This window comes from Grampus griseus, assembly GCF_964374135.1.
Source record: "Grampus griseus genome assembly, chromosome: X".
Classification (NCBI taxonomy): domain Eukaryota; kingdom Metazoa; phylum Chordata; class Mammalia; order Artiodactyla; family Delphinidae; genus Grampus; species Grampus griseus.
Genome location: NC_138999.1, coordinates 87,276,082 through 87,300,259, shown reverse-complemented (window position 1 = coordinate 87,300,259; position 24,178 = coordinate 87,276,082). Strand labels below are relative to the sequence as shown.

At 44.8% G+C, this 24,178-nt stretch overlaps 2 protein-coding genes across 4 annotated transcripts; one reads left to right on the top strand and one right to left on the bottom strand.

The window, feature by feature from the left end:
* Window positions 1–228: 228 nt before the first annotated feature.
* ARMCX3 (armadillo repeat containing X-linked 3) lies at window positions 229–4,977 on the bottom strand. Its single transcript, XM_082680785.1, has 5 exons — window positions 4,840–4,977; window positions 4,235–4,314; window positions 3,887–3,947; window positions 3,541–3,611; window positions 229–3,274 (listed from the first exon to the last, which is right to left on the bottom strand). The coding sequence occupies exon 5, from the start codon at window positions 3,123–3,125 to the stop codon at window positions 1,986–1,988; it is 1,140 nt and encodes a 379-aa protein (XP_082536911.1). The 5' UTR covers window positions 3,126–3,274; window positions 3,541–3,611; window positions 3,887–3,947; window positions 4,235–4,314; window positions 4,840–4,977; the 3' UTR covers window positions 229–1,985.
* Window positions 4,978–10,258: 5,281 nt separating this feature from the next.
* LOC309839147 (protein ARMCX6-like) lies at window positions 10,259–13,169 on the top strand. Of its 3 annotated transcripts, XR_014298474.1 has the most exons (5): window positions 10,259–10,383; window positions 10,685–10,763; window positions 11,105–11,220; window positions 11,527–11,595; window positions 12,803–13,169. XR_014298474.1 is itself a non-coding variant. In XM_082680742.1 (4 exons), the coding sequence occupies exon 4, from the start codon at window positions 11,676–11,678 to the stop codon at window positions 12,570–12,572; it is 897 nt and encodes a 298-aa protein (XP_082536868.1). In that variant the 5' UTR covers window positions 10,259–10,383; window positions 10,685–10,763; window positions 11,105–11,220; window positions 11,527–11,675; the 3' UTR covers window positions 12,573–13,169. The 3 variants fall into 3 exon arrangements, 2 of the variants coding, with proteins under 2 accessions (XP_082536868.1, XP_082536869.1); XM_082680742.1 differs by having other exon boundaries at window positions 11,527–13,169; XM_082680743.1 differs by having other exon boundaries at window positions 10,685–10,775; window positions 11,527–13,169.
* The last annotated feature ends 11,009 nt before the right edge of the window (window positions 13,170–24,178 follow it).

The window sequence follows — 24,178 nt, the reverse complement described above, 5'->3', positions numbered from 1 at the left end:
GGAAGCCTGAGGCTAAAACAAGATCATAACTGAACAGACATTTTACCCTTTCCTGGCCTCATGTATAAAGCAGGATAAGATCTCCAACCTGACTAGGAATATGTTGTGAGGGCGGGTGAGATCATGTCTGATGAAACACTTTGTGTCCTTAGAAATAAGAAAACCCTATTTCTTTGAGAAATTATTGTAACAGTTGCCTTGCAGGAATGACATCACTCTACACAGTGGTCACTTAATAAGTGCTAAACTTTATTGTTGTTATTATTTATTAAATGATGCTGACATGTGGAAGAATGCCCCCAGCGAAACAAAGGTCAACCAAAAAAGCTATCAACCTTGAATTCCAGGGAATTAAGCGTGCTCACTTTTCTTAATTAACTGCTATGTGCCAGAACATTCTAAGTATTTCCCATGTATTACTTCATTTAATCCTCACAACGAGCCCCATCTTCAGCACTCATCTATTATTTCAGAGAGAAAACTTCAACCCATCTCATGTTTAATCTAAATATTTTTTCCACTCGGTACATGCTCCAATCACCTGCTCCATTCCCAACACTTCTTTTTCAAAAATTTTTGAAAAAATCAGTATTTGTTTTAGATAAATAAGAACACATAGATGAATAAAAAGTAAAAAGGTAAAGATTACTCTATCCTTCCACCCAAAGATAACCACTGTTACTATTTGGGTGTCTGTAATTCCAGAGTTTTTAGTGTCTACTTAAACGTCTTATATTCTCAAAAAAGTGGAATCATACTATGAATACTGCTATCTAACCTACCTTTCTCACTTAACAATGCATGATGAATATCGTTCCCTGGCAATATGGATTGCAAGTGACATATTTATCTTATACCGTGTGAATAGTCTTTAATTTATTTAACCAATCCAGTGTGCTAAATTGTTTAAGTTGGTTCCAGTTTTTACTATTTTACACATTGCTGGGATGAACAGCCTTGTACATACAGTTTTTGGCCAATGAATCAATTATTTCTTTGGGACAAAGGGTTTACATATTTTAAGGCTTATGATATGTATTACAAAATGGCCCTCCACAAACCTTGAGCCAGTGTAAGCTCATTCCTACCACCAGGGTTTGAAAGGATCCATTTTGCCACACCCTCAAGCACACTGCACAGTGGGTGAGAGAGGAACTTTTATATGAATTCCAATTATTCTTTCTAGTCAAAATTATTTACTGGCTCTCAGTGTTCAGTGGGATAATATTCAAACAGTTCTCCACAAACTGGCTTCAGCCAGTTTTCCAAATTTATTTACTTCCCATCCTTACACTCTCCACTCTAAGCAGACTAGTCTCCCCCTTACTGTCATAGGAAGACTTCCTACCTCCATGCCTTTCTCACACCAGTCCCCCGTCACTCCCATCATACGGAATGCCCTAACTACCTATCCCATAGAGGACTCATTTTAAATGGCCACTTCCTCCATAAATCTGTAGCTGACTATTGTATCCCACAGAAACCTTTGCTTCCTCTGTGCTCTGAACGCACATATTTGACGATGAATATATGCTTGAGATATTGTTATCTTTTTGTTTGTATGTTTCTTATCTCTCCAACTAGATTATAAACCAAAAGACAAGGATGGTTTCTTTTTCTTCTTTTTTTTCCAGCATTAGCACACAACTTTATTGATGATATACAAATTAAGTCAATGCCCATGACAGGAGAGAGCTTATTTATGACGAATTGGTTCACTGTCACTTGTGCAGAAGAAATAGTAAAAATATTTCAATCTAGGCAGTGAGATAAAAAGCAACAAACTTGTTTTCAGAACAGGTAGTGATATTCATTCATCCAGCTTAGACCTGAAGACCAACTCAGATAAATATCAGCGTTGATGATACAATATGATATTCATTACTCAAAATTGGCAGCTGAAAGGATTCCTTTACCATATAAACAAGGTGGAGAAAAGGAGTAGTTTACAATGTGTGTTGCTTCTAAACTACAAAATCAAGAAGTTATTCCTGGCTCTTTGGGAACATATGCTCAGCCAGTTTGGCCATGAATTTTCCAACTTTGACTTTCACCAAAAAATCATGATGGCTTTCTATCCCCAGAATCTTATCAGCACACACTTGAAATTCTTTTAAAAAGAAAAAAAGTGAAACTTCGCTGAATTGATTCTGAGTAGGTTCATTTTCCTCCCATTTAAAATTGTCATTTATGTTCTCAAATATGACCAGAAGTTTAAGAATCACCTCTTTGTTCTCCTTCTTATTAAAGAGGGAACCCAGTGAAGATGGTACTTGGGCCCTGAGCAGTTCTCTAGTCATGGCTGGATTTTCAGCCAAATTCAAAAGGAGTTTCAAAACCTGAAATTTGGTTTCTTCATTTCCTGCTGAAAATAAACGAAAAAAGTCTGAAATGGAATTAGCAAGCATGTGCTGATACTCATTAGTAACAGTCATGTTCGTAAGCAATCTTAGTCCCGCCAGCTGCACAGATGAGTTCAAGCGAGAAGTGATTGTGTCATCACACACTTGATTCATGTATATCTTAAGCCTGCGCTGATTTTCAGCATTCACACTCAAGTTATTTAGGACAATTAAAGCCTTTTCCTTAACTATGGGATCCCGAGTATTGAGAATCTTTGCAACAATCGGGAGACCACCCAGATCACGAATAATATCTCTGTTAAATGCGTAAGCAGCATTGTTACCCAGGGCAATTAAAGCTGCTTCGAGAATATAAGGCTTTTCAGACATCTCAACCAAGCAAAGAACTTTTTGCAACTCTTGAGGGGACAAAATAGTATCATCTGAATTGGGGGAAGCCCTTTTCTGCACGGCCCGACGAGCCCGGGTAGCCCTGGCCCTTGCCCTGGCCCTAGCTCTGGTCCCAGCCTCAGTCCCAATCCGGGCCCAAGGTGGGTACCATACTATACCTTTGTTCTCACTGTTGTCATCATCATCATCAGACCAGTCATTGTACCTGGCCCCAGGACAGTCCCCAACATCATCCATGTCGCCAGACCCGCCCTCAGCCATTTTCTCCTTGTTCTGTTTTCTTCCCCTGGTCAGTCTATAAATGCAATAGCAGGCGCCAGCCCCAATCACCAGTCCTGCGGTCACCCAGCCTACTTTCCTGGCGTAGCCCATGCAATCGTCCCTGACGATATCAGGGACCAAGGAACACAGTAGTCACAGGCTGGGGGAGGAGGGCTATGGGCCTGGCCTGGGTGCAGGCCTTCGGAGGATGATTGTCTTCAGCCTCTTCAAGGCCACAACAGCTGATTCTGGAGGCGGACCTTAGGGGGTGGAGGAAGGAAAAGGGGTTTGAGTTTCTCTTCTCCTTGTGTTGTCCCATGCAGAGAGTTGCACAGAGGGATAAGTAAATGAGTTCTTGGCAGGAAATGTAGATTGTTAACAAATTCTTTCCTCATTTCACTCTCCCCCTACCCTCTGCAGTCCACCCCCTCCCCAAGCCTAGATAAAGGCAACGGAGCCCATAGTCCGCTGGGCCCTCAGCCACCCCAACCTCGGGTGTTCCCAGGAAGTGGCACCTTGCACTAACCTCCTTCAGACAGGCAGTTTGCCCCTTCTTCCCTCCCCTGGAGGTGTGCCACGCCCAACAACCCTTGCAATCTGCAGAGAGACCAGAGCCAGTGAGAACTGAAGCCTTGATGGATTGACTGTTCATTCCTTGCTTTCCTGATTCACCTATCTAGGTTGTCAGATTTAAAAAAACAAAACAAAACAAAACCTCTCTATGCCATCCAAAACATGCATGTGCCTGCCCCTTCCCTAGCCTGAAATGGGAGGGATGTTAGGGAAATAAGGTAGGATTGGGTGAGCCTGTCCAACCGCGGGCGATTTCCAACCCCTCCCCCATTCCAAGCAGCCCCCACGCCCACACCGACCTCTACTGATCTGAGGAAACTTCCTCCCTCTTTTCAAGTGGTGCCACCTGCTACAGCAGACCTGCAGGATGACAGATCGAAAACATGGGGACTAAATGCTGTTGAGAGAAGAGGATTATGAACAAACTATCTGATAGGTTTCCCTTCTGTCATTCTCCCCCACCCCACCCCCCGCGACACACGCGCGCGCGCTCGCACACACACACACACACACATCGCACGCCATTTCGCCACAGTCCCGGGAGTGCAAGAAACACACTCAGACTCAAACCCAACCTAGATTATTGCCATCTCTGGTTTCTCCCCACCCCCACCACCGCCCCGGTTAGGGTCCCCATTTGGTCTTACCCTCAAATCGACCTTCACCGATCGGGGTTAATTTCCTTCCTCTTCTCTAGCCTGGCGTAGTGCCGCAACCTACGGAAAGACTGGCAACCCGGGAGAGGCTCGGACCCACAAAACACAGAGCCATGGTCAGGAAGACACAGTCACAGAAAAACTGGAAACAGCCGCTACCGAGTGCTTGGTGGACGGACCGGTCCCCAGAACAGAAAACTCTTTCCTAATTCGGAGGCCTGGTTGTCAAAGGTTTCCCACCCCTATAACCCCTCTCGGGGTTCTGCTGACACATCACGTTGCACCCCCGCCTCCCCATGTCCAGCCTTTCCCCGCCGGCACTGTCCTGGAGTACTGGGGGCAAACACCCAGGCCGCAGCTCCCTTTCCAGATTATGGCCTCGGTTCCACCAGATTCCCACCTCCCAATCTCTGAGCTCCTCCCCAAACACCCCGCTGCTCACCATTTCGCAGCAACGAAATGGGCTGCGGGCGGGACAGATGTCTTGGAAAGCCGGCGGCGAGTGGGAGAGACGATGGAGGCGCCCCAGGACTCGCGACGGTCTCCGCCCTGCGCCCTCGGCCACCCCCACCTTCTGGAATCTCCCAGGCACTGACCTGCAGGGATCCGGGACAATTTCCTTCTCCTCCTCCTTCTTGCCTCTGCTGCAGGCCCGCTCGCCCTCAGGGCAATGGGGAGCTGGTACTCAGACGGGAACAACGACCAGAACAAGAAGGACTTCTGCACACGTCAGCTCTTGGTCACGTGAGAGCTACGTCATCCACCAACTCGGGTCCCCAATTTCCCCTCCCACCAGCAGTGCGGCAGAAGAGGGCCCGCCCCCCTCCATTCCCTCCCCCATATCAGGCCTTGTTACTCTTTCTTCTTTGCTAATCCCATCTCCCTGTAGTTGTGTTTGCCTTCCTCTGATTACCAGAAAGGGACAGCATCTTCCCCTGGGGTTACTGGCCACTTGTACTTTTTGAAAAATTGCCTCTTCCTTCCCTAGGCTCCTGGGGCAGCAACCTCTCCTTCCACCTCCCCACCTTCCAGCTACAAATGTCTACCGTTTCCTCTGAAATCTAGTCCCAGATCTGAAAAGAAAAAGCCATCAGAAAAGGAGACCTGGAGTGAGTGTGGTTTTTTCTTTCTTAATGCTTTTTTGTTCTTTCAGTTCTGCCCTCTCCCACCCCCAGCCTACATTCTTTTTATGAGAAAAGAATTGCTGTAAAGCTATTTTCATTTGAGAAAGAAAAAAAGAGTGGGAGTTGGAGAGTGATGTTGGGTGATGGCCTCCAAAAGTCCCACATTTTCTCACTTGCAGGGAGTGTTACACACTTCACTCAAAGTAATCTTAATGTCTTCTGGGGCCTAGCACATAACACAATCCTGAATGAGCTCATCAGTGTGTCTGAGGATACATAAATCTTCTGACTAGGCCAGTCTTCTAAACAGTAGACTTTTACTCCCATCAGTTAGCAGGGAAGAGGCATGGAGACCTCAGAAGCCACTGACACAGAAAAGGTTGAGTAGAAATCACAACTATGTTGTGGATGTCTGTCAGATAGAGGGGCACGCACACTGACAAAGTGAGTGGCAGACAAAGAACATTACAAAATATACAAATAGTATCATCTTTAAATGAAATAGGTGTTAGAGGAACACTGAGACCAAGACAAAATTTGCTGAACTCGGAATCTAGCAATTAGTGTGAAACCTTTTCACTGACTGCTTTGATGAACTCAATGATTCATCTGTCAGCAATGAGAAAACTATTTAAGAGTGGGAAAAATAATAAAATAATGTCAGAAAACGGGGTCTACAGTGGGATATGCCCTAATGTTTAAGATATAAGTTTATTATCTGAGTATAAATTTTAAGATCCACAGACCATATGGGAGTAAATCAAGAGTCTGGGAAGTTGGGGAACAGGCAAAACTCCAGGGAAATTCATATCGATGTAACTTCTGGAAGACAGTACTAGGATATGACTAAAATTTATTTTTTTCTTCCAGTTTTATGAGATATAATTGATATACAACACTGTGTACGTTTAAGGTGAACAGGATATGACTGAAATTTAGTAAGCAGAAACCAAATCAACTATATGATTCTGTATTTGGAGAAAGATCATGTGCAACAAGGGGGCTTATTTAAGCACAGGAATATATGAAAAGGAGAGTCAGAGGAAAGTGTTGATAGTTCCCACCCAAGCACTGTCTGGAGGAGAGGGAGTCTTGGCGAAGATGAATGGAAAAAAGAGCTTTCTTTGGCAGAGCCATCCCCGTGATGCATAAGTGTACTTCAAGTTTCTTAGCTGAGAGACTCTTCTTAACATGCACCAATGCCCTTGCTCTGACTTCAGGCTCACCACACAACCTTCTGAGGTTGTGGCTTCCCAAGGAGTAGCTTGTCAACAGGGAGAGAATGAGCTGGTAAAACTGACAGAAACCTCTAGTACCCCTGAAGGTTGTATTTCTCAGGATAAATTTTTCAGTTGTCATTCCTTTGTGAGACTTAGCTTCCCTTGTGGCCTTCTTACATGGAGAGAATGCAAAGATCCATGGGTTTGGGCATTCAGATATAGATTTATGTATGTCTCTATGAATGGGAGTCTTTCCTTGACAGAGGCATCTGCTCTCATCGTACAGACAAAGTCAGGTATTGATCATGAAGGGATGAGAACAAGACTGAACTGTAGATGCAACCTTGTCTACAATCTTGTCAGGGAAGCCAAGTAGCTTTAGCTTAGAAGACAGCCTTGTGCGTCACCATTTCAGAATTGTACCTCTATAACGTTCACTTAATGTGAAAGTGAAAACTAAAGCATGCTGTGGCAAATAGGCCCCCAGCACCTCAGTCACAGCTGAACAAAGGATTCATATCCAAAGTAGTTAAAGGTCTCCTGCAAATCAAAAATAACATCTGAAACAGTTTACATTTCTCTCTGGGAAAAGAAAGGAAGTGCATTTTACATTTTACATGCCCTGTCATTTTCCCCAGCAAAAGGGTGGGCATTGTGCCCAAAACAGACCAACTCAATACTCTCTTACTGAAATTTAAACCTTAAGCAGAGATAGAAAACCAAAAATCAGTGGAAGTATGGCATCCTGAAAAGACCATATATCAATTCCTTCTACCTAGACACCTCAGAGCTGATGCTGGTCTTCAACATTCGTTTAAGTTAAACAGGTTTGCTTTCTGTTGCTTGCAATTAAACAAAATTAACTAATACACAACACAAAAACAAATAACACAATACAAAAAGTAATACAGCTTCTTAAGATAACAATCTTCTATAATTTATTTTTTTCACCCTCCAAAATTCCATTAGTGTTACCATCTGCTGATCCTTTTCTGCTTTTGGATACTTTATAAATCACACATCACATGTGACCATATACTGATTTAAGCCAAAAGGTTCTTTCTGGCAGTGGCTTCACATAGTCTTTTGAAGGCTCGTCTGAAGAACTGCTTAAGGATTTTCCATTTTTGCTGTTGAATATTATGTCAGGCAAATAGCATGTCCTTAAATAAATATTTGTTGGTGGATTTATAACGGAGAGAAAAGTAGATTTTAAATGCTAGTCTCGGGCTTCCCTGGTGGCGCAGTGGTTAAGAATCCGCCTGCCAGTGCAGGGGATAAGGGTTCTAGCCCTGGTCTGGGAAGATCCCACATGCCGTGGAGCAACTAAGCCTGGGTGCCACAACTACTGAAGCCCCCGCGCCTAGAGCCCGTGTTCTGCAATAAGAGAAGCCACCGCAGTGAGAAGCCTGCGCACCGCAAGGAAGAGTGGCCCCCACTCGCCGCAACTAGAGAAAGCCCGCGTGCAGCAATGAAGACCCAACGCAGCCAAAAATAAATAAATAAAATAATTTTTTAAAAAATGCTAGTCTCCAGGTTCCTTGGTAGGAATTGTGGGTCAAAATTACAAAGTAAGAGAACTGAAAGTGTTATCATTCCCATGGGGTTTAGGAAGTTTAAGAGAGGGAGTGGATCCAAACAGAAAAGTTCTGACAGCCTGGGAGAATGATGGTCAGGGGTTATACAGTGGAATAACTGAAAAATATACCAAAGGGGAGAGATATTTTTTACTAATGAGGAGCGGTAAGAGTGGAGCTTTTGTCCTTGAAGGCTGGCTGAGTTGTGAGAATGAGTTCTTACTGGAAAGCCACGTCAATGACACTGAAGCACCTGCCTCTTTTAAGCTTTACATACTCCTTAGTTCTTTCTAATGTATATATTCAAAATAAATAAAAGTCACTTATATAAGTTCTTAGCAGCCAAAGATTGAATGATAACAGTTGAATCTGCGAGTTCTGTTAGTAAGGTTTCATAAATAGAATTCACTTGCCTCGGAGAAGCAAATAAAGGGCAATGAAAAGAATGGTGTAAGGAGATGATGGCAAAACAAATAAGGTAGGGGTTTAGAGAGATGAGCTGTAATACTGGTTTGTTTGGTCTATAAAAGTTTGAGGAAGACCAGAAAGCTGTGACATGTTCTTGACTTCTGAATTTTCACCAGCAAGGCACTCTGGGCTTCCTGGCTCACCTCCTGAAAGGGCCTCCCCCACACTGGGGCCCCTCACACAGGGAGCTTCCTGCTGGGGTGTCAGATTTCAGCGTTCTAAGAAAGAGGCTGCCTGAAGGGACTATATTTAGAGTATGACTCCCCACCGGGGACAGCTGAATGTCTGGGGACTAAGTTCTGCATACTTTGTCCCTGAGTTCTGGGATTATTCTGAGGGGCTTGTATGGGTGGTGCAGTAAAATTGTAACAGAAGGCAGGGAATGGAAAGGACTCTTTCCCCTGGCGACTGCTTGGGATCCTGTAAACCGTGCCTTTTGTGAGAGAAAAATGACGGATCTCAAGGGTTGTCGCAGTGATTTACAGTCACCCACAGACTCTAACTACTATTTCCACTGGAAAATGCTGGACACTAGCTGCTGCTAGGGGGACATACAGTGCACGAATGACAGATACCAGAGATATTTCTCCAGTGTAATGATGAAATGAAAATTCCATCTACCAAGTCTCATTTTCATCAATGGGATAGCAGGGAATCCTCTAATTTCTGGATGATTTATAGGTTACACCATGAAACTTCAGAATAGATTTAAATAAAGACATTTGAATGAAAAGCAAGCTAATCTGTGAAGTTACTAATTTGTAAGATTCATCTAAATTTGGGGTCTGCAGAAAGTCTGTCCTTTGAAGCCAGAATGAAAGCCATCCAGCAGTCCCCTCTGACGATCTCAATCGTGTGACGCCTAACACCAGGAGTTCAGCCAGGAAGAAGGGATAGTGGTTCACTTAACTAAACTGGTCACAATTAAAGCACTGACCACTTCACTATAGATTCATTTTATCCGTCAATTTATAAATCATATTGAAAGCACACTGGCTTTGTTTGTAATGATATGTTTTTAAATTTTAATATACTGCTTGAAAGCTGCTATTTCCTGTGCAGTCAGAAGAAAATATTTTCAGTGTGGTATAAATTAGCTTAAATCGATGAGGCCTCCTTATTAACTAGGAAATCTTGTTATATATATGTATATATATATATTTGTATTTTCTGATTACAAAATAGTGTAGCTTGAATCAATAAAAAAAGGAAGGGCCGACGAAAGCGAACATAAATATATTAAAAATACTAACAAAAATCTCACTGCTACTTGGGCTTTTCTTCCCCACCCCTCCGCTTAATTTTGGTGCAGAGACTGGTTGTGGGAAAGGGTAAAAATTAAGAAAGAGAGGACAGGAACTTCAGAGCCAAGGAAAGGATAAGACATTTCCCCAAAAAGAAGTATAAGTAATGATAGACCCAGGAAAAGATGCTGCCCCTTCCTGTAATTAGAGAAAGGCAAAGGCAAACACCAGAGAGCCACGGTCACTTCTGGTTTCTGGTATTGTTACAGAGGAAAAGAGTGACAGGGCCCAGTGTGATGGGGGGAGGTACGGGGCAGGCTGGCGCCTGCCGCACTGCTTGTGGGAGTGGAAATTGGGGGCCAGAGCTCACTGGTGACGTGGTCGTCACGTGACCAAGAGCTGCCTAGAGCAGAAGTACTGCTAGTCGCCTCCGTCTGGGTACCAGCCCCCTATCACACTGCAGGCGTGTGAGGGAAGAAGGAAAGTAGCCCCGGACCGTGCAGATCGGTATGAGCGTGGGCTCTGCTTGGAGGGAGATGGGATGGGAGAAGGCCAAGAGCGCCACGGATCCACGTTCGGGCCGATGGGGGCTGTGTCCCCTTCTCGCCTACTTTCTAAATACCGCCGCCCCCCCCCCATGCCCATTTTAGTAGAGAGAACTGGCGGACTTCGGGCGGCGGGTGAGGGGAGTGAATGGCTGGTACAGAGACTCCGAGGAAAGAAAGGTTCCACAATCAGGGCACTCGTGTCCCGAGTGCTGCTCCGTCCACCAAGCACTCCGTCCCCTCGGTCCCCCGTCTGTCTGCAGGTTTGTAGATCTGTTGGCCAGTAGGTCGCTGGGGAAAGTCGCGGCGAGTGAAGGACCAAAGTGCCTTGGGACCGTGCAGGTCGGTGTGAAGGTGGGATGAGCCCTGGCCCCTGGGTGGGGGTGGCGGTGGGGATGGCGCAGAGGGGGTGCTGGGATCGGTGCGGGCCGGGTCCGAGTCGCCCCCTCCCGGCCCCTTCTTTCTCCACACCCCCTCCCATTTCAGTGCAGGGAAAGGGGTGTGGCGGCCCTTGCTGGGGAAATGGCGGACGCCAAGGGGGGTGGGGCGGGGAAGCCCGCGTTAGGAAAGTCAGGAGGGTGTGAGAAATATTTTAAACTCAAAGGCTGGAAATTCAGAAAAGCGGGTACTGGGACCTGTGTTCTCAGTACTGATCCATCCACTACACTTTCACTTCCCCAAAGGCGGCTGTCTTTCCATCTGTCCTTCTGCCAGACTGTCTGTCCGTCAATCACTGTGGAAGGCGCACTGACCACAGAAGACAAGAGAAGGAGAAGGAATTTACCTGACTTTGGTAGAGGTTGGTGGGAGAGACTGCCTCTGAGTCTTTGGGGGTGGGGGTGTGGTGGAGGAGACTACCTGAGGGTTAGCCTCTCCTGTCACCCTCCTGGCTGTCACAGCCCAGCCCCACCTCCTGCCCTTCTCTGTAGGCCCTGGAAGAGAAATGGTCGGTCTTGAGGGTAGACAGAGGATGACAGAAAAGAACAAAGAAATAGTTGCCAAATAATCCACCTCTCTCAACCAGAACTCAAACTCCACTCTGTCTGCCTGGTGAGGCACAAATCCAGGCACAGCCCAAAGTCCTAATGTTATTTTTCACCCGTAGATTCATCACAAGAGAGCCTCAGGAGCCTGGGATATAGACTGAAGACGTCTCCCCTCCACCATCATTCAGGTGGAGCCTTAAGAACACTCTTCATTCAGGTGGAGCAAGGCCCTCTCCTGTCCTGCCCCCAGGCTGGCACGGACCTGAGCATGGGCCGGGCTCGGGAAGTGGGTTGGATGGCAGCAGGACTGATGATTGGGGCAGGTGCCTGCTACTGCGTTTACAAACTAACCATAGGAAGAGATGACAGTGAGAAGTTGGAGGAGGAGGAGGAGGAATGGGATGATGAACAGGAGCTTGACGAGGAGGAGCCCGAGATTTGGTTTGATTTCACAACTATGGCTCGGCCCTGGAGTGAGGATGGGGATTGGAATGAACCTGGGGCCCCTGGTGGCACCGAGGACAGGCCTGCAGGTGGGGGCAAGGCCAACCGAACACATCCGGTAAAACAGCGCCCATTCCCTTATGAACGTAAAAATACTTGGAGTGCTCAAAGCTTTAAAAATTTCAGTTGTGTTCTTGGCCTCTCCAAGTGCCCTTTCATTCAGGGAAAAGTGTTGTTAGCTCAGCCCAGGGACACTGGTTTTTCATTTAGCCACGATATCAATAGTCATTTGGCCAGCCTCTCCATTGCTGGAAACACAATCCCTATTCCCGACCCTGCTGTTGAGGCTTTCTGTGCCCTGGATAACTTGAAAGCCAGTGTTGAAAATCAGGGCCAGATTAAGATGTACATCAACGAAGTGTGTCGGGAGACTGTGTCGCTTTGCTGCAACTCATTTCTGCAGCAGGCCGGATTAAATTTGTTAATAATCATGACAGTTATTAATAACATGCTTGCCAAGTCCGTTTCAGACTTGAAGTTTCCTTTGATACCAGAGGGAAGTGAATGTGCTGAGGGGCACGTTGTGAAACCCTTGATGGGTTTGTCTGAAAAGCCAGTCTTGGCGGAGGAGTTGCTGGGAGCCCAGATGTTGCTCTCCTTCCTGTCCCTCTTTATCAGGAACGCAAACAGACAGCTTCTCCCAGAAATCCCGGCCTCTTAAATGGCCCCCTCCAACAGGATGGGACTGATCCACCCCGAACCAAAACCCGATCAGTGAACCACACACTTGTGTTCTCAATCAAAGACTCTGCAGTGGGTGCTATTGAAGATCCAGCCTTAGCCAGTAGCCATATCTCTGGGTGAAAGTTACACTTGCTAAATCCAGGACCACTCTCTTGTTGGCCAGGCAGGGGTTCCCACAGAGCTTTGAGTAACCTCTTGGTTTTGCAGTCTGCAGGCAGTGCGCATTGTAAATTGCTCCCTTGCGGCCTTCTTCCTGTGGTAAAGGGATCATTTCAGCTGTGTGGTGAAAGGACAACATTTTCTAGCCTGACAAGGGATGCCTTGCCTGTGGTGGTCTCCCTGTCTAAGCTGGACCGTCTTGTGGAGACCAGACCCATATGGGAGCTTGTGCCGAAAATGCATCGGTTGCTGCGTAGGTTGAATTCTTTTTCATTTACTCTCTTTTCTTCACGAGCCTATGGATGGTAAACCTGTTCAGCAAAAAATGTACACTCCCCTTCTATGAGTTGTACTGACTCAGCCTCGTCCACCAAGTCTGCATTTTTATGTATCACCAATAAAGCTGTGTGCTTTAGCTGGCAAAAACGAGAACATGGTACTTGTCTTTGAGTTTATAGTCTGCGTGAAGAGGAAGCCCAAAATACATGATCAGTGCTAACTAACTGGGGCGTTTGCTCCTGAAGAATGTCCGCCTAGCAGTGCCCACAGGAGGCAGTGGAAGAGATGGGCTGCAGGGTTCAGGATAAGCTTCCAGAAGGGGCTGGGGGCGGGGCTGGGGCAGGGCAATGGGGTGGAGGGTGGAATTAAGAAGGACTGCTGGGAGGACTAAAGGAGACAGCACCTGTGAAGCAGGCAGCACAGTGCCTGATGCAGAGGAATCCTTCCCTCGATGAAGTTGTCTTTCCTCGCCTGCTGGCCTCTTAGAGAGGAAGGTCAGTATCCTTGAGGTTTTGTCTACACATCCTTGGGGGCCACAGGGCAACCCATCCCTGCACAAGTTAGTGCACAGTTATAGCAGTAACAGTTGCTACTTGCTGAGTGCCTGCTTTGTGTTGTTCTCTCTCCTGAGAAGCAGCTGTGAAACCTACTTCCAGGCCCCCTCCCTTCCTTGGGATGCCAAGCTCAAATTCCTGGCCGAGTGAAAAGGCTTGGCCGTTGCTTCCTCTGGCCAAGGAAGGGCAGAACCTCCTTTCTGCCCTATCCCTGGTACTTCTGTGGGATCCAGGAAGGGGACAGTGGAGGCCTCCGTGAATCCCCGAAGGGGTGGGAGGGCAGATGCTGAGGGGCGTGGCATGGCCATGGCTGGTCCATCCATCAGGAGACATATTCATGCCCTCCATCCAAGCCCCTGGCACCCCTTGGAGGAAAGGAAGAACACAGCCCTGCACACTGAACCACTCCATGAATCTGGGCAACTCATTCCACCACCCCCTCCCAACATTTACAGACCCCTCCCAGCAAGCCTCAGCCCCTGCATCACCAAAGCCAGGTTCCCTGCGTGTTGTTGATGTGTCCTGAAATGGTTCTCCTCCTCAAAGCCCTGGCTAACAGAGGGGACAAGAAGCTTCCTTTGGGCGGTGCTGCTTCTGAGCTCGGTGCCCTCTCCTGGTCTCCCTGGGATGTGACTCTGGGCCACTGCTCCCTGGGCATCAGCTGTGTACAAGTGCTCTGCCTTCTGACTGCCCTCCTCCATATAGAGCATAGTTTTATTTCAAATTTTTAGGGTTTTTTTTTCAATTTTTTCCTCCCTTCTCCTGGAGTTTGGCGAGCAGGTGGGTTGCCACTCTCCTGCTTGTACTCATCCACCCCACAGTTTGGGCTGACTAGTAGTCACGGGTGCCTGCCAGGGACTCTGCCCCTTCCCAGGCCCTGCTGCCTTGATGGGCCAGCATGTGACTGTGGTTGCTGCAACATCACACCCGCAGCAACGTTCACCCCGCTGGAGCTTTGTTTGCTGGCTCTGGGGCTCTGTCTTGTTTCCAAAGAGCTGCTAACGTGGTCCCCCCTTTCTCCCAAGCCAGCCTCAGGTGGGCTGGGCAGTCTGTTTCCCACGCAGGATTGCCCTGCGGGCAGCCCTGCATGCACTTGTCCCAGTGGAGCCTGCTGGCCGATGGTGTCTTCAGCGACACCTTACTGCTCAGCCTCTGTAATCTCAGCCCAAAGGCAGAGCATTTCTCCTTCCTCCTGGCTCGGGGTCCCAAATTAACACGTGCTTCCCTCCTGCTCTGCACTCTGCCGAGTCCCCCGTTTTGAGTCCTGCCACAGGTAGTAGGCCCACCATCTCCGAGGCAGGCATTTGGCACTTTCAGGCCACAGCTGATTCCTATCGCAGGGAGGGCCTCGGAGACCTTCTGCCCATCTCCTGAGCAATTCTGTCACAGGGCAGCCTGCCAGCATTGATGTGTCTCCACGGTGTGGTCTTGGCCCAAGTCAAGAGCCCCTTCTCCATTTGCTGGCACTGCCCTCCCGAAAACACTCCCTGCGTGTGGAAGCACAGGGCTCTGGTCTGCCCTTCATCCCTTTGTTGGTTGCTGTGCCAGGGCAGGAGCCCAGTTCCCAGTTCTGACTACTACCGGGGTGCGGAGGGGGACTTCAGAGGGGGGCGTGGAGGGGGGGCGCAGGGGGCGGGGCGCATGCCTGCCAGTCAGGGCCTGATTAAGACATTCAGAGGCTTTCAGCACTGGAAAGACTAAGGTGCCTCCTCCCATGCTTAATTCAAAAATGAAACAGCAGGGGACCACCAAGCACAAACTAACCCACCTCTCTTCTGCAACCAAATGAGCTTCTTGCCAGGTTTCCCCATGGCAAACATTAGACAAGGTCATCAAAGCTTGAGCTTGTCACACTCTGTGGGGAGATGCCTGCCTTGATGGGGTCGCCCTAGCCGAAGCTGTCTCTTTGGTAAATCTGGAACTGCCTCCACAGACTGCCCTCCAGCTCCAGAAAGGGCCTTGGATTCCCTTCTTCTTCATCTCATTATCTTGTCTACACTTTGTGCCTGTAGGTACTGATTTCTGCACTAACTCCCAGCCTGCTACATCTCCTGGGAATTTTGTTATTTGACCCCCCACTGCACCCCTCCCTGCCATAAGTGCAGGCAAGGTTGCAGACATCCAGCTTCCCAGCTGGTACACCCAGTCTCACACAATGCATCCCCACGGGGGCCCTTAGTGCCACTCTCAGAGCAGTTTCAACCACGATCCCCTCAGTTTGAAATGTCACCAGGGACAGGCACAGCCCTCACCAAGTCGGTCTCTACGCTGGGCCACCACAGCACCTTTTGGCTAAGAGTGTGACAGCTGTGTGCAGCACTGCCCCCCACCTCCTCGTAGCGGCCACCGGTTGGTCTAAGATGTGATGGGCACTGCAGCACAGTCCTGTGGGGCGTCAGTCCCTTGTCTGCTCCTCATGCTGCATGGATCACCTTACACTCTGTCACTTCCCCCTTCACTTTACTCACGACCTCCTCTTCCCCTGAAGGCTCATTTTCCCTTATTGCCTCTTGCTTTTGCGTGTGGCTTAGGACGGCCTTCCCCACTTCCCAATTACAAAAGGAGTCTCCTATATGGTTTCCTAATTCTTTCATACCTTTCTACTTAAAGGGTTGTCTCAGGGATATACTTGGAATTTCCTGACTCCTTTTCCAAATGGATAACCTGTTAACCCAGCACCACTTATCACTCCATTCTCACGGTATAATTGGTGCATTCTGGGACCTTCATGCACCCAGCTGAGCATCCTCGCTGTGGCTGCCTGCTGTGGAATTCCTCTTGGGGCACAACCCTTTCTCCCAGGAACCCCTCACTGACTCGGGGACCCTCTGCTCACTGGGTGGCCTGTGGCAGGTGGGGTGTGTGTGTTGGCAGGGAGGCTGTGTTGGTGCCTGTGAGCAGGCGTCTGCCCCAGGTACCTTCTCAGGACATGCTCTGGCCCACAGGAAACTTAGGAACCCCCCGCCCTGCCTGCTTTAGCACCAAGGGAGATGGGACTGTTTTCTTCCCTCACCAAAATTGCCTCATTTTTGTGAGGCAAAGCAAGTTTTTTTCTATATATAGACTTGCTCAACAATTTACATGGTAGTCATTACCCACACTGGAAATATGGCTATTGTTACATGTTGAAATCACCATGGTTTCTCTCAACCCTTCCCTTTATTTTTCTTTTGTGTGATATATTTGGTCAATCAGGAATTTACATTTTCTGTGTCTATCAGTATTTTCCTATTAAACTTCTATATTTCTATTTTACTTTGGATAGTCTTGGACAGCCCAAGGTTATTAGAAAACATTTGGCTATATTTCCTTCTAATACAAATAGTTTCCTTTTCAAAGTAAGTTCCTTTGTTAACCTGTTAGTGGTGTGTGTTTTTGTGCGTGTGTACATTTGGTTTGAGGTAGACCTTGTACCTTAATTTTCTCTGAATGTGTAATTAATTACACTAATGTCATTTTTTGCAGAATCTGGTTTTAATGTTTTGATTGAAATGTGCTACGTTGATGGATTAATTGGCAACTTTACAATTTTCCCATCTAAGCACATTTGTTTTGATCCTTTCTGTCACTTAGTGAAGTTTTCTTCATAATGATCTTTCACATTTCTTTTGGGGTCTATTTTTGTTGCTTTGTGAAGGGTCATGGTCTTTACCTCTCCTACAATGCTATGCTACTTCAACTCTGCTGTCCTTATCCTGTCTGCCAGCACACTGGACATATCTGTGGTTTCTGCTGCTTTGGAACAACAGTGAAAAGGGGGGATGGTCAAGTGCCTCAGCATCATTACTCATAAAGAGGAGGGAAGGGGAAAAGACACGGCATTAAGCCCTATTGTTCCACAAGTGCTCTTTTCTTAGAACTCTCCCTGTAGACCTTTCATTTCTTTCATTTTACTTTTATATTTTCTTCCTCCCTCTCCCCTGGCAGTGGAGGAGTAGTTCAAACAGGTTCTTCTGGTTTATCCAATCATGTTTCTTTAACCCTGGCAAAGTCTCCATTAAGTCTAGCCATCAGTATTCTATTGTTCTTTGATATCTGGATATGGGATGATTTTGAAGGAAGGAAAGGTAGTTTGATGGCTCAAGTTATTTCCACAAATAAGCACTCCAAATAACATGTCACACAACCCCCCTCAGAATAAATATTTGCATCTCACAAAGAGAAATTGTCAATGCATAACTATATATCCAGAATTCTGTATTTTTATTTATCCAGGCCTTTAAATTAAATAGTAGGTGGATTTGGTGACTTTCTCACTAGGGAGGGCCTGTGGAGGTAAGGGGAGTGATGGAGGATGTTCCCACCACCTGTATCTCTCAGCCTTTTCTACTCTGCCACTTGTGCTGTCGCATGTCAGACCCCACACTTTTCCAAGCTTGTGCCTGGGGAAATGAGAAACTAATCCCAGTGCTCTGAGATTTTCCAATAACTCATCTGGTCATTACCAACACCCACCCCCCTGTAAGGTTTCAATCTAGGAATTGATTTGAGCCAGGAGACGTAGTTGGTTGTTTTCCCTTCTTCTCCCCTCTCTCACTCCACAAAGTTCCTCTCTGATGGACACTTCCTTTAAGTTCCAAGTTCTCACTACCTATAGCTTGTGGTAGAGATCTATGGTCAGAGTCTTCCAAACCTGATTTTTATATGTAATGAGAGTTTTAGGGATTTAGGAAAACTCTAAATCGATGGTTATGAGTTTTAAAAATTAGCTTTGAGAACCCTAAGTTTCTTTTTTTTTTCTTTTTTTTTTTTTTTGCGGTACTCAGGCCTCTCACTGTTGTGGCCACTCCAGTTGTGGAGCACAGGGTCCGGACGCGCAGGCTCAGCGGCCATGGCTCACGGGCCCAGCCGCTCTGCGGCATGGGGGATCTTCCTGGACTGGGGCACGAACCCGTGTCCCCTGCATCGGTAGGCGGACTCTCAACCACTGCACCACCAGGGAAGCCCAACCCTAAGTTTCTTGATCCAGCTATAAGCAGTAGTTTGTTTCTCTTTGTGTGAGGTTATAATCCTAATTATTTAATCTTAATGATGAATGGGCTATACAACAACATTATTTACAGAGGCAGTTAGATATAGATTGGTTAAATATTTTTTGTAATATCATTCCTGTTACATGCTAATGAGACTGCCCCAGATCAGAATTAAGAATGGGCAGGCACTCTCACCACTATTATTCAACATAGTTTTGGAAGTTTTAGCCACAGCTATCAGAGAAGAAAAGGAAATAAAAGGAATCCAAATCGGAAAAGAAGAAGTAAAGCTGTCACTGTTTGCAGATGACATGATACTATACATAGAGAATCCTAAAGATGCTACCAGAAAACTACTAGAGCTAATAAATGAATTTGGTAAAGTAGCAGGATACAAAATTAATGCACAGAAATCTCTGGCATTCTTATATACTAATGATGAAAAATCTGAAATTGAAATCAAGAAAACACTCCCATTTACCATTGCAACAAAATGAATAAAATATCTAGGAATAAACCTACCTAAGGAGACAAAAGACTTGTATGCAGAAAATTATAAGACACTGATGAAAGAAATTAAAGATGATACACATAGATGGAGAGATATACCATGTTCTTGGATTTGAAGAATCAACATTGTGAAAATGACTCTACTACCCAAAGCAATCTATAGATTCAATGCAATCCCTATCAAACTACCACTGGCATTTTTCATAGAACTAGAACAAAAAACTTCGCAATTTGTATGGAAACACAAAAGACCCCAAATAACCAAAGCTATCTTGAGAACGAAAAATGGAGCTGGAGGAATCAGGCTTCCTGACTTCAGACTATACTACAAAGCTACAGTAATCAAGACAGTATGGTACTGGCACAAAAACAGAAAGATAGATCAATGGAACAGGATAGAAAGCCCAGAGATAAGCCCACGCACATATGGTCACCTTATCTTTGATAAAGGAGGCAGGAATGTACAGTGGAGAAAGGACAGCCTCTTCAATAAGTGGTGCTGGGAAAACTGGACAGGTACATGTAAAAGTATGAGATTAGATCACTCCCTAACACCATACACAAAAATAAACTCAAAATGGATTAAAGACCTAAATGTAAGGCCAGAAACTATCAAACTCTTAGAGGAAAACATAGGCAGAACACTCTATGACATAAATCACAGCAAGATCCTTTTTGGCCCACCTCCTAGAGAAATGGAAATAAAAACAAAAATAAACAAATGGGACCTAATGAAACTTCAAAGCTTTTGCACAGCAAAGGAAACCATAAACAAGACCAAAAGACAACCCTCAGAATGGGAGAAAATATTTGCAAATGAAGCAACTGACAAAGGATTAATCTCCAAAATTTAGAAGCAGTTTATGCAGCTCAATAACAAAAAAACAAACAACCCAATCCAAAAATGGGCAGAAGACCTAAATAGACATTTCTCCAAAGAAGATATACAGACTGCCAACAAACACATGAAAGAATGCTCAACATCATTAATCATTAGAGAATGCAAATCAACACTACAATGAGATATCATCTCATGCCAGTCAGAATGGCCATCATCAAAATATCTAGAAACAATAAATGCTGGAGAGGGTGTGGAGAAAAGGGAACACTCTTGCACTGCTGGTGGGAATGTGAATTGTTACAGCCACTATGGAGAACAGTCTGGAGGTTCCTTAAAAAAACTACAAATAGAACTACCATATGACCCAGCAATCCCACTACTGGGCATATACCCTGAGAAAACCATAATTCAGAAAGAGTCATGTACCAAAATGTTCATTGCAGCTCTATTTACAATAGCTCAGAGATGGAAAAAACCTAAGCGTCCATCATCGGATGAATGGATAAAGAAGATGTGGCACATATATACAATGGAATATTACTCAGCCATAAAAAGAAACAAAATTGAGCTATTTGTAATGAGGTGGATAGACCTAGAGTCTGTCATACAGAGTGAAGTAAGTCAGAAAGAGACAGGCAAATACCGTATGCTAACACATATATATGGAATTTAAGAAAAAAATGTCATGAAGAACCTAGGGGTAAGACAGGAATAAAGATACAGACCTACTAGAGAATGGACTTGAGGATATGGGGAGGGGGAAGGGTAAGCTGTGACAAAGTGAGAGAGAGGCATGGACATATATACACTACCAAATGTAAGGTAGATAGCTAGTGGGAAGCAGCTGCATAGCACAGGGAGATCAGCTCGGTGCTTTGTGACCGCCTGGAGGGGTGGGATAGGGAGGGTGGGAGGGAGGGAGACGCAAGAGGGAAGAGATATGGGAACATATGTTTATGTGTAACTGATTCACTTTGTTATAAAGTAGAAACTAACACACCATTGTAAAGCAATTATACTCCAATAAAGATGTAAAAAAAAAAAAAAGAATGGGCAGGGACATAGTTGGGCAGGTGGGCAACCAGGGCACTGCCCTGTATGTTTGCCTCACTCCTCAGGGGTCTAGAACAGAGAGAGATGTATGTGGAGTCAGGAAGCTCTACAAAGTATGTATCAGGCATCTCACATAACATGACATCCACAAGTCTGGGCAAAGACAGGTCAACCAATTCTTTATATTTCATCTTAAATTTAAATTTAATTTATTTAAAAAAATAAGTAGGAGCCTAATGGTTCAAAATTCAAAAGATAACAAAGGGTATACATTGTAAACCTTTCTCTCACCTCTGTGTCGCCACTACCCAGTTTTTCGCCACCAGCGGCAATATTATCAATTTCTTGTGCATCTATATATATAGAGGGGGGGGAATATATGGCAAAATATGTAATATATGCTTGTATATATATATTCACAGACATATAATAATCTTCTCAATCCTTTGATATCACTACATTAAAAAATTGCTTTTTAGTTTATAGTTGAATAGTATTTTATTGTATAAATATGCCATAATTATTTAGTCAGTCCCTTATGTGTGGATATTAGGGTTTTTCACCATTTTTCTTGATATTAGAAATAATGATTCAATGGTTATACATATTTACATATTATACATATTTCTTTTTCGTCCCTTCTATTTCCTTGTTTCATCTACCCAATTTTAGTTGATTAAATTATATTTCTTAGTGTTTGTCTTTTTACTGCTCAATATACTTGGACCCTTATTGCCAGATTTGTCTGCTTTAAATGTCATGTTTTGACCCCCAGGTACTAAGGATAGGAAAACCAACACATTTACATTACCTCTCACTTTCTTTTTCTTTCTTTCTCTCCCAATTGTTGCTAATTATATCATTTCTACTCCATCTGGGTTTATCACCGTTACATTTGTTCTGTAACCATAATCACCACGTTTGTTTTGGTCTTCGTCTTAAATTTGCATAGATTTGACACTAATTGCTAGACTTTTGCTAAGGTTTCTTCCTTTCCTGTCACTTTTGCCTTCATCTCTGTGATTGTTAAATTTCTTCTACATTTTCCCTGAGGCCTGACAGCTCACATTTCAGCTCATTCTTCTCTTACCATCCTTTTCTTGAGCTCTTGCTTTATTGCTTCATTAAAACTTTCTAATTCATGGTGAAATATCTGGTGACAATTTTCACCTACTATTTTTCAGATGAGTTTTCTTTATCTGCCATGCATTTTCAGGTCCCTTTCCTTCTTTTTTCCCGTGCATTACCTCTGTTTACCTCTTGTGTCAGTTCCATTTTGATTCCCCATCTTTGAGGGATATCAGGTTTTACTGAACCAGTTTTTTGCAGAATGTTCATCTAGGATAAGGGCCAGGATTGTCTGATACCAATAATTTTTTTATGGCTCAAGTCATTAGAGAGAGGTAGCTGTGGGGCTGCTAAAAGTGCAGTCTCTCTTCTCTCCTGCTGCTCGAGGCCAGACTCATCTCTAATGCTTGTTGGGGACAGATTATTTCCTGCAAATATGACCTTTGTGACTCCTTATTTGGCCCAATCTCTCTTTCCTTCTTATTATGGATCTTCTGCTCCATGGTGGCTCCAGCTGTCAAGTTGTGCATGCTTCTTATCTTTAAGAAATACACAAATTTGTTAAGAGGGTAGATCTCATGTTAAGTGTTCTTACCATAATAAGAAAGAAAGAAAGGAATAAAGAAGAAAGGAAGGAAGGAAGGAAGAAACAGTCTTTTTCTTTTCTGGAATTCATTGTTGTCTTGTAGCTTACTTAAGAAAGTAGAATCACAGCTAGAGAGTTTCTGGAAAATTAACTGAACAGACTGTAAAGCATAAAACTAATTTACAATTCATGGAGATGTTCTCTGTGAAGGAGTTAGAGCCCAGCATACTGCGAGACTTAGTTTGGACAGAGTCTCTAGTCAGGCCCAGAAAGACAAATAACTCCATGCTCTCTGCCAGCCTTCCTGAGCGTTCTTACTACATGACACAGGGGGAAAAGTAACACACAACAAAGTTTCTTCCTGTCCCGGTAACTGAGCTTGTGCCAATTAAGAGAAAATTGGGTGACACAAAAGATGCTTAAATCACATCTCATTGCATCTTTAGTTGAAGTAGCTTTTCATGATTAATTTTCTTAGCATTCATTACACTCCACTGTATTTTCCATTTTCTTTGCCTGTATTCCCCACTAGATGATACATTCTATGAACACAGGAATGATACCTGTTTGTTTACTATTGAATCTCCATCTGCCCTGCACATAATTAGTGCTCAGTGTCTACTCAATTTGATTGTCTAGCATTCAAGCTGCAATTTTGACTCTGGACAGGAATTTGTGCTTATCTAGATATTTTTGAGAAATATCTTCAGTAAATGTGCATTATGTTTGCAGAAAGAAATTTGTTTTTAAAGTATGTTAAACAATATTTACAATATGGCCCTAATTAATTTTAAAAATGTAGGTACTTGAAAAAGACAAGAACGTTACACGCTCTGTATCTTGAGGTCCTGTTCTCAAGTCTCTTCTCTTTCTAGGAATCTCATCCATTGCCATGGCTTCAGTTATCACCTGTATGTTAATGACTCACAAGTCTATATATCCAGAGTCCAAGATTAATTTATTTGATGTCTACAGATTTCATATCCCACAGATATTTCAACTTCAACAAATTTGAAATTGGAGTCATCATTCCCCAGTCCCACACCAAAACTTTTCCCCTTCCTGTCTTCCCTGTCTTGGTGAGCACAATCACCATCCACCCAGTTGCACCTGCCAGAATCCTAGTCATTACTGACTCCTTCCTTCTCTCTCATCCCATATTGCTAGCCTATCTCAAAATCCCTTTTATTCCATTTATTTCATATTTTTTACAAATGTTAATATTATCAGAACAATACATACATAATAGCAAAGCAATTAGTACAGAGTTTATGATGAAAATGAGTCATTTCCCCTCCTGCTCTTCCCTAGACTCAGGACCATTCTCTAGAGTCCAGAGGCAACTTTTCTTCACTTATCTGATGTTAGCTTCTTCTGATGCAGTGTTTCTCAACCAGGGGTGATTTTGCTTCCAGGATACATTTGTCAGTGTCTGGAGACATTTTTGATTGTCACAACAGAGGACAGGTGTGCTACTGGCATCTTGTGGGTAGATGTCAGTGATCCTCCAGTGCACAAGGCAGCCCCCAGCCCAAACAATTGATAGTGCCAAGACTGAGA

Excerpts from the sequence above, each read along its gene's own strand:
- ARMCX3 (XM_082680785.1), bottom strand. The coding sequence starts at position 3,125 with ATGGGCTACGCCAGGAAAGTAGGCTGGGTGACCGCAGGACTGGTGATT.
- LOC309839147 (XM_082680742.1), top strand. The coding sequence starts at position 11,676 with ATGGGCCGGGCTCGGGAAGTGGGTTGGATGGCAGCAGGACTGATGATT.